The sequence below is a fragment of the Benincasa hispida genome, unplaced genomic scaffold (genome assembly GCF_009727055.1).
Source record: "Benincasa hispida cultivar B227 unplaced genomic scaffold, ASM972705v1 Contig242, whole genome shotgun sequence".
In the NCBI taxonomy this organism is placed as follows: domain Eukaryota; kingdom Viridiplantae; phylum Streptophyta; class Magnoliopsida; order Cucurbitales; family Cucurbitaceae; genus Benincasa; species Benincasa hispida.
In genome coordinates, this window is record NW_024064770.1 from 21,512 (window position 1) to 32,481 (window position 10,970).

Sequence of the window (10,970 nt, forward strand, 5' to 3'; positions counted from 1 at the left end):
TCACTATAGTGGTCGTTGAATTATAGTTAAGTACTACGTTATAATTATTTGACTCTTTAATATTAGTAGATTATCTTTCTTAGGTATAGTGCCTTCAGACATGGGTGATTTATATCCAAACTGGGTTAAACTCCTATGTGCACCTTTACTTATTTTCTTGAGTTAGTTTTGTTTGTTGTTATAGTGTTTGTTTGTGCTTTCTATTTAACATCCGTGTTTCGAGTAACAAGTCATCTTATAACTTTTTAATTTAACTAATTTATGATCATCTTTTATACTTAAAATTTTGTTAAATTATTATTTTACAACATCGTTCAATTTATAATTTATTATATTATACATATTTGGTAATTAAATTCAAGATCTTATTACACATAAAACATGGAAAATTGTCTCACGGAATTTACGATATTTAGATCACAGAATTTGAAAATAAGTTAAAAAAAAAAAAAAAAAAGAAGAAAAACACAATCTCTCCAACTCATATTTGCTAAACTTAGTGAATTCATAAACATAAAACAATTTTTTAAACTTTTGAATTTTTCAAGAAGCTATTAGACACAAACCTTAGCTATTTGGATCACATAATTCGCCACGTAGAAAAGTACTCTTCTAACTTCCTTTTTAAAATTTATTTTAAAATTTTTGCGTATGATTATATGATGCAAGTACGTTGACTAAAATGGAACAAACCCGACCAAAATGATATTTTGGCCTAATAATGCATAAATAACATTTCTATTTCAACACTATTAAAAGAACATTTCGACAAGTCTTCGGATGTGACCAAACAACTCGATGTCCCACATAGAGGCAATTGGACATAAAATGAAAAGACTTTGACCACTTGATATAGTTTTTGGAGTCAACCCTTTTGGGTTTTATACATAGTTTATAAATAACTTGTACATTTCTTTCTCATAATCATAAGGAGAGTAAAGAGATGGAGTTGTTATTTGGAAGAAGAAGAGAAAATGTTAAAGGAGTTGTAGTTTTATCAGAAGACACAATTATTATTTCAGGAGCAAATCAAGCTGTTGTTCCATCCAATCAATCAGTACACATAAGTCCTGATGGATTAAATTCATTAAACATAAGTGTTTCAACCCTCAATCATTTATTTCATGGAGCCAATCGAGTTCTTAATGGAGCCAATCGAGTTCTTCATAAATTCAGTGAATCTTTAGGAGGAAATGTTTCTCTTCAACTCGTTAGCTCTACCAATCAATGTAAGTTCCTTCTTCTTTTACCCTTTTCCTTTGACCCTTCTTTCATTATTTTCTCATGTTTTTTTATTGTAATTGTGATGCTTGAGTCTAGAAAAGGTACATGAATGAACCGATTTTACATCTAAATAAGAAGAATCATGAGGAAATGAGAATATGTATAGTTAAGAAAGGCTTAAAAAAATTGTAATTATTACATACCTATACCGATAGATTGCACTTTTTTTTTCTATGATTTAATTATAGGAACTCCAAAGTTAAGTGTGTTTAATTTGGAGCAATCCTATACTGGGTAACCTCCTGAAATTTTTTTAAAGAAACATGTGAGTGAGGACAAATATGCTAAAAGAAAGAACCCGTGTTGGTCGATGAGGATAATTTTCACTCTTAGAAACAGTTTAAGACAAGTAAGAATAACGATGCCAGGTCATGAGGATGTCAAGGCCATTAGATGTCGAATCTTAGGCCTCAGGCATTATGTAAATAAATAATGATTTCAACAACGATGGTTGCCCGTTGAACTATGCTTAAATTGGTTTTAATTTGAATATTATTCTAAAATGTTAATGCAACATGTGAATTGTTATCTACCAGCTCCTTCTGTATTTTTATTGTTTATATGAATGAAATTGGAGCTAGGATATGATGAGGATGCTACAAATATATCAACCTAACTGAGATATTCTAGTACACCTACTGACCAATTTATCAACTTATTAGTTGTATGTTTCTAATAAAAAAGATTTTGTTATCTTAATTTAATGGTCCATTCTATAAACAATATTTTAAATTCATAGGTGTTTAATGGATTAAAAAATTGAGGCTAATTACTACAAATTAATGGATGGAGTTTAGAAAATATTTCAAGTTAATGTGACTTCTACTTGGTATTAGTGTAAGAGATTCTCTAATCCATCTGATTCTCTTAATTAATATTAATAGCTATCCGTCAACGGGGTCGTTTAATTATATACTTTTTCTTTTGGGATGAAGGGTTGTTTAAATAATAACTACAACTTGTTAGCCTTCTTTACAAATTTCAAAACTAGAAGTGTATAAAATATTAATTTTACTGTCGTATTTATCCATTTAAGTGAGTTTGTTTCAACGTGGTATTTGCATGCACTCCGTCCTTAGAAGTCAGTGGTTCAATCCTCAAAATTAAGTTCAAACGAGATTTTTACGTTTTTTTTCTTTGTCCCTTATTATCAATCAAACCTATTTGTAGGGAGAAACATCAACACAAATATGTATAATGTTACTACCCTAATTAGGTTCAAACGAGATTTTTACTTTTTTTTTTTTTTTTTTTGAAATTATTACATTTTTATTCATTTTAAGTTTTTTTTTATTCTCGAAATTGGAGCATAATACAAGTTTAATAAGATTTAAAAATGGGTGTGAATTCTAAAATTTAATTGGTTGAAATTGAAAACATATAATAATTATTGAGGGATAGAATGAGATATTTTTTCCAAACTTTTATCATTGTAACGTGATAATTATGTCAGTTGAATAATGTTTATTTTGACAATCCTAATACCTTTTTATTTTAGATTAAAATTGGTTAACGAAAGATTTTATACGAGAGATTTTGGATGATCTAATTTTTCTTTACAAAATTCTCTATTAACTGGTTAACTATTGAATCTTCCAAGTAATTGTCATTCAATTTTAAATTTATTCAATTGTAGGGGTATAATTGAAAATTTTAAAACCTATCATTTTCTGACTTGATTACTTGTTATTAATTTCTTTCCATGGTATATGTAGTTTGAAGTTTCAACCAACTTTCTTATTTCATTTGAATTCAAAGATGGCTTACTCCAATATTTGTGAAAAAGCGTTTTCAAATTAAGCATTTTTCTAAGAAGTTTCTCTTAAGAGTTATGTCAAAATCATGATTTATTGCACATGGATTTGTTGAAGGGGGATTCTCACCAATAATTGTTTTAAAAACATTGTATGTCTAATTTATTTGAAGGGTTACAAATAATTGTCATCATTTGGCTATATTGACCCAGGCAAACATATTATTTCAATTATTTTTATATTGATATTTAATATCATTTTTAATATCAAATTTATTATAAAATAATTCTTTAAAGAAACGTGTATACTTTTAATTAAAAATAACATTGTTTAATCTAAAATATTCTATGAAAGTTATTTTTTTTCTTAAAGAAAGATGGTTAATCCATGTTTAGTTGATATGAGAAAAAGAAAAAGGGAATTTTCATAAATAAAAAAAATGTCAAACTATTTACAAAAATAGCAAAAAAAATATTGATAGACACTGATAGAACTCTATCAACGTCTATCGGTGATAGACTTCTATCATCCTTTATCAATCTTTATAAAGAAAGATTAAAATTTTACTATTTTATTTAAATAGTTTGATTATTTTTCTACTTTCGAAAATTTCCAAAAGAAAATATATGCAATATTTGGAATTTTTTAAATTTAGTTTGGGAAGATGATAGATTTTTGGGAAGCTAAATTTAAATTTGAAGGTGGGTATGAGGGTGATTGTGGATGTAAGAATAAAGTGATTTTACATAAATTAATAAATAATCAAATTTTGCTAAACAACTTTTTAGACTAAATCCTCCCTATTTACTCCTGCAAACAAAACAAATCCCAAACAAGCCTAAATCTTTGTAGTCAATGCACAAAAATGAAATGAGGTATAAAAAAAATATGGTCAATAAGAACAATGCAAAAAAAAAAAAGGCTCATACATTTTTTTGATTATATAAATATCTTATCCACTTATCAAACAATACTTGGAGAATGCATATCTGCCATCTTTTTTTTCTCAAGTAATTGAAATTGATAGTACTATCTTTAGAGCTAATAATTAAGTGTATAACAAAAAAAATTTAAAAGATGGTAAATATAACAAAATATAACAATGATAGATTCGATTTCTGATTACTCCTACTAATGATAGACTGTATCATTGATAGACTTTTATATCAGCGATATAATCTAAACTCTTGATTGCTATATTTGCAATTGCTCTTTGTTCTTTTTAGTATAATATAATATGTTATCAATTGATATATAAATTATTTCTCTCATTGTCAATTGATTTTGGACTTCAACACATGGATCAGTTTAAGTCGGCTAAAACATATCAATATTTTTTGTTTGTGCTGAGAATTTTTGTATATGGTTTTATGCAGCATGGAACGGGAAAGGGAAGGTGGGAAAAAAAGTTTACCTTGAAAAGAGGAGTAGTAAAATGAAATGTTCATGTGGAGGAGATTTTGTTTCATTTGAAGTAAATTTTAAGTGGGATGAAGAGATTGGACTTCCGGGAGCTTTCCTTATAAGAAACAAACATTTTACCAAATTCTACCTCAAATCTCTTACTCTTGAAAATGTTCCTGGCCATGGAACTATCCATTTTGATTGCAACTCTTGGATTTACCCTTCTTTTAAATCCAAACGCATCTTCTTTATCAACAAGGTAATTAATTCTTCCTTCAATTTTTTTTTTTATTTTACCACTAAACATTATTCATACTTATTTGGATATCGTTAATTTGTTTTTTCCTCTAAACATTAGTACAATATAATGTGATACCTCTGTTATAGAAAATAGCATATAAAACAAGAAAATCATTGCCTTCATACATAAGAGAAAATTTGAGCCTAACAAATTCACGTTGTCTCATTAAGACAATTTTACTCATTTATTCTAGTGTTTGAGTTTGAAATATAATTGTCTCCTATGATATACTAGATTTTCTTTATTAGGAAAACAACTACTCGTTCACAAGATCCAATGAACTCTTCTTTGTATAATAAACCGAAGATCAACAAAATTTTAAAATTTGAGAATTTTGTTTTATGGGAAAAAAGTGTCAATGAAAAATAATGTTACAATTTGGAGAAGAGACATGGTTATGTGTAGATTTTAGCCTATGTCATGAGGAAGCGAGAGTAAGCTCAAAGGACTCATGAAGGATCCCATTGGTAGCTTAGATAACCTATGGGAGCTTAATGGTAGCTCAGATGACCTATGGAGAGCTTAAAAGGTAGTTTAGAGGATCCATGAGGGGAGCTTAGTAGAGACTCAAAGGATGTGTAGGGAAGCTCAATAATACCATAAAAGACCTAGGAGTCACATGGAGAACTTTGGAGAACCCATGAAAAACTTATAAGTCAAATGGAGGACCTTGGAGGACCAATACTTCTACACGATCCATGGAGAACTTAAGAGTTACATAAGGGGCCTTGCAGAACCCATGAAAAGACAGTTGTACAACCCATGGAAGACTTAACAATCTCATAAAGAACCTTGGAGGATCCATGAATGACCTCTGCAAAATGCATGGGGGACCTTAAACGACCCATGGAAGACTTTAAAGTGATTGAGTTTAAAATCTGTTCTTCTAAATAATGAGAGAAAAATGAGAAAAATGGGAAGTGTGTTAATTTCATTCTAGAAAACTCCATATAAATACATATCTTAAATCTAAAATTAGATTCCACAATGTTAGCAACTAATCCCACTAACTCCACAAGAATAGGAATTTAGACTTGACTACAACTAAAAATAACTTCAACTATTTCCTAGAAACTAGGAATTGACTAGACCAACTGAAAAACTAATTTGCAGTTTTGAGTTACTAACATTCTCCTCCTAACTCAAATACTACAAATACCTAACTTGCTCCTAAGAGCTTGAAAACGACTCACACAAAAGGACTTAGTAAAGATATCAGCTATTTGCTCTTCTGAGCTACAATGTACCAGCTGCACTTCTCCTTCCTTCTGCATCTCTCTTAGAACATAATACTTGATCTTAAAATGTTTGATCTTTCAATGAAAGACTAGATTCAATGAGATGGCTAGAGTGGCTTGATTATCCACAAACATCTTCACACACTTTTCCTGCTTCAGATGTAAGTCATGCATCAATTTCTTTAACCAAACAGCTTGGTTGACTACTGCTGTCGTTGGAATGAACTCAGCTTCTACAATTGACTGAACCACTATATGTTGCTTTTTTGAACACCATGAGAAACACCCTGAGGTAAAAGTGAAACAATAGCCAAAGATGTTCTTCATATCATCTAATGACCCAGCCCAATCACTATCTGAGTAGCCTTGTAACTCAAAATTTTCAACTTTACTAACTTCGATCCCAAAAGACAGTGTGCCTTTCAGATATCTCATAACTCTTTTTCCAGCAACCATATGATTCTTGCTTGGATAGTGAAGAAATCTAGATAAGACACTTACAGTGTACATAATGTCAGGCCTAGTGGATGTGAGATACATGAGGCATCCAACTAGACTTCTGTACACGTTCTCATCAGCAGGTTCCTCTCCATCATCCTTTTGCAACTTCTCCTTCTGAATCATTGGAGTGTTCACACTCTTACACTCCTCCATATTGACCTCTTCAATATCTCTCTTACATACTTCTTCTGACAAAGGAGTATTTCATTCTGCCTTTGTTGAATCTCCATGCATAGGAAGTTATGCATCAGACCTAGATCAGTCATCTCAAACGCCTTTATCATTTCATGCTTGAATATTTCTATCTGAGCATCATTACTTCCTATCACTAGAAAGTCATCTACATAGACAGATACAATCACAATAGCAGTACTTGATTTCTTCACATAGAGTGTGGATTCACTTAGACTCTTCACAAAATCCAGGTTCAGCAAGTGATCATCCATCTTGTTGTACCATGCCCTAGGAGCTTGCTTCAACCCATAGAGAGCCTTCTTCAACAAATAAACCTTTTGCTCTTGTCCTGGTATGATGAATCCGTCTGGTTGCTCAACATAGATCTCTTCTTCTAACACTCTATTTATGAATGTTAACTTCACATCTAGATGATACACCTTCCATCCATGCTAGGCTGACACAGCCAGTAGCAACCTGATTGTGTCCATTCTTGCAAATCAATTCCCCAGACTTGTGCATATCCTTTTACCTTAACCTGGCCTTGAGCTTGTTCACAGAGTCATCTGGGTTCAATTTAGTTTTGGAAACCCATTTGACTTCAATCACTTTCCTGTCTGCAGGCTTCTCCACCAGCTCCCATGTATTGTTTTTCTTTATCATACTCAACTCTTCCTTCATTGCCTCCATTCATTTCGTATCTCTTTTAGCTTCTTCATACTACTTCTTTCATACACCTCCATCAATAGTCTAGTCCCTCTAACTAGTGCATCATCAACTAACTCATCGGGATCTAGAGAGACTTCTTGTTGCTTCACCTCTGCTTCTTCTGTCTAGTCTCATTCCTCATCCTTCAAAAACTGAACATCTCTGCTAATCACCATCTTCTCTTGTTGAGGTTGATAGATCTTTGTAGGCTTTGGACACCATGTTGTAGCCTACAAAGATTCCTGGTTCGGCCTTCTTACTCAACTTGTCTCTCTTCACCTATGGAGCATAAGAAAAACACAAGTTGTCAAACACCTTAAAATTTGTCAATTTTGGTTTGTACAAAACCAAGCTTCATAAGGTGTCTTTTTTCCAATACCCTCGTAGGTAGTCTATTCAACAGAAAAGCCTGTTTGTTTGCTGCTTCAGCCCAAAATTCCTTTGGCAAGTTTTTCTCATGCAATAAACATCTTGTCATTCCATAATACGTGCCTATTCTTCCTTTCACTGACTCCATTTTGTTGTGGAGAATATGGAGCAGTGAACTGATGCTCTATCCTAGCTTCTTCACAGAAGGAATTGTTACAATCCCATTATCAGTTCTCACCACCTGAATCTTACAGCCACTTTGATTCTCAACCCATCTCTTAAACTTCAGAAACACTTCAGCTACTTTAGACTTATGCTTAATGAAATATATCCAACACATTATGGTATAACCATCAATAAAGATATGAAATACCTACTACCATTTAGTGAGAGAGTTGGTTGAGATCCACACAAGTCAATGTGGATGAGCTGCAACTTCTCAGTTACTTTCCATTGTGACTTCTTGAAAGGCAGCCTTGTTTGCTTCCCTGTTAAACAAGCTCTACAGTTTGTTTTCAGCTCCTCCAGAACTGGTACTCTTATTGCCATCTCATTCTTCTACAGATACCGCAACCCTTTCTGATGAAAGTGCCCCAACCTCTTGTGCCATAACTCAATGTCATTCACTTGACACTTGAAAGCTATCTGCTCCTTCTCGAGTGGATCCAACGAGAAGCTCTTGTACTACATCTTTATTTTGTACAACTCATTCCCATTGGAATCAGAAATGAGGCACTTTCCTTCTTCAAACAACACTTTGAATCCCTTCTCTACTAATTGACCAATGTTTAACAAGTTTTGATCAATTTTGGGGACAAACAACACTTCAGTAATCACCTTGGTTCCAGCATAGCTCTCTATTGACACTGTGCCTTTCCCCTTTACTTCTAGATACTCACCATTTTCTATCTTCACCCTTGACTTAAATGACTTGTCAAGGTCCTTGAACAACTCTTTGTCACTTGTCATGTGATTGGTACACCTACTATCAACCAATCAACCATCACATTGAGTGACTGATGAGCTATGAAACACAGATACTTCATGTGAGGCAAAGAATCTGTATCAGACACGTATCGGATACCAATTACCAATACTTTCAGATACTTTCCAAATACGTATCTGACACGCGATTTGACGTATCTATTTCTATGCATGTTTTTTAAAGAAAAAAGACAAGCAACTCATCTAATCTTTCCCAATCTAAAACTAGGCAACCTATTTAGAAAGCTCATTACTCGAGTCCAAAAATAAAAGGAAAAAAGTAAATAAAAGACCAAACCCTAAAATCATCTAATCTTTATCTTCACATTTGAGTCCCCACGAAGTCCACTAAAATATAAACCATTTGGATATCTTCAACAATTCAATGAAGAAAGTTCTTCGTTTATCTTCATACTTCTCCCTCTAATCTTCTTCTTCTTTTTGTATAATTGAGTCACTTTTCTATTGCTTTTTATTAACTATTGTACTTCAACATCTTAGATTTGCTTTTTTTATATTGTTATTTCGGTGTTTGTATTCTATTTTGTGCTATTGTTATTAACTTGTATGCTAAATTTATCTATATCCTATATTTTTTTAAGAAAAGGAAAATGTATCTTCAATGTATCAGTATCTTCATTTTTTAAAAATATATATATTATAAAATAGCATATCTAAAACGTATATGTATCTTAGTTTTTTAGAAACTGACGAATCGCCATATCTGATCATATCCGTATCGTATAACCGTATTCGTGTCTATGCTTCATAGCTGATGAGAAACAAGTAGCCACAAAGAGTTGATCTTCTTGTTGTACTACAACATGTGCTCCTTCTTGTTGTTGAGTTTTTGCTTCCTTACAGAATCGTTCAATGTGCCCCAATAAATGACATCTTTTACACTTCACATCTGGCCTTCTCTAGCATCTAAAATGTGGATGATTCTGCTTCCCATAATGCTTGCATGTGCTACCAGCATTCTTTGCAGCAGACTCTGAGCTACTGCTGCCACATTTCTTCTTCCCTTTCCCCTTCTTGTCTCTTCCACCTTGTCCCTGCTGCACTCTAGCTTTCAATGCCCCCTCAATATTTTCTTCTTGTCTCATCGACCTCCTCTGCTCTTGTCCTATATAAACTACCAAAATTATTTGTTGAAAGTATGCTTAAAAATCCTTTACTATTTTCTAGTGTCAAGTTACTTACAAACTCGGGACTAACTTAAAAATTGAAGAGTGTGTGGCTTGATGCCTCACCAATGCTCAATTATTATTGTTTATATATATTTTTTGGTCTTGCAGGCAGCTCGTCTATTTTCTCTGTAATAAAAATTTACAGTTGATCTATTTTTTGGTCTCAACAACTATATTTATAGACTAATTTGTGATAGTTTGAATAACCATGTCTCTTCTTCAAGTTGGTAGGAAAAAAAAATGAAACGACACATTCTTTCTTTAAAGAACACAACTCATGAAATTGAAATGAAGGGATACTAATGCATGCATGCCTAGCTTATTGCTCAAAACTTTTAGTCTTATTTTTTAAAAGGCAGGTTCGAAAACACTTCCATTTTCCGTTTCTTGTTTTCATTTATATTTTCTAGGAAACATACTTATTTGATAATTCATTCTGTTTGTTATTGTTTTTAATTTTTAAAAAATGTTTTAGTGTGAAATATTTTTAGGAACAATAAAAAAATAGTTTTTTTTTTTTCTATTTCTGTTTTTGCAGCCTCCTCGAGGCTCTTGATTTTATCTGCATTTGCTATTTCTATTATGCTTTACTTTCTCTCTGGTTTTGTTTTGTCACTCCCCTAACCACTTTTATAATTGTATTGAGAACTTATTGAATCATGTTTGGAAATAAAATTTTGTTTCTAGAAAACATTCCTCTCAATTTTAAGAATGAATTTACTCGTTTTAACCATGGATTTGACCTAATCTCAAATTTGTTGCATCATTTTTAGGCATATCTTCCATTTCAAACACCGGAGGCACTACAAGAGTATAGAAATGACGAGCTTATAAAGTTAAGAGGAGATGGAATAGGAGAGCGTCAAGAAAGAGACAGAATATATGATTATGATGTTTACAACGATCTTGATGAGAAAGATTTAGGTTCAGAAAATGCTAGACAAATTCTTGGAAACTCGAGTGACTATCCTTATCCTCGTAGAGGAAGAACTGGACGAGGACCTTCACCTCGAGGCAAGATTTTCTTTTGATTTTTGACATACACAGAAGAAAAAAAAAAAAA

The 10,970-nt window shown here is 32.2% G+C and overlaps 1 protein-coding gene across 1 annotated transcript; it reads left to right on the forward strand.

Moving 5' to 3' along the window:
- Positions 1–908: 908 nt before the first annotated feature.
- On the forward strand, positions 909–10,970 carry LOC120069101 (linoleate 9S-lipoxygenase A-like). The gene is made up of 3 exons (XM_039020783.1): positions 909–1,229; positions 4,415–4,701; positions 10,681–10,970. Exons 1-3 carry the CDS (start codon positions 944–946, stop codon positions 10,936–10,938), a joined length of 831 nt encoding a protein of 276 aa, XP_038876711.1. The 5' UTR covers positions 909–943; the 3' UTR covers positions 10,939–10,970.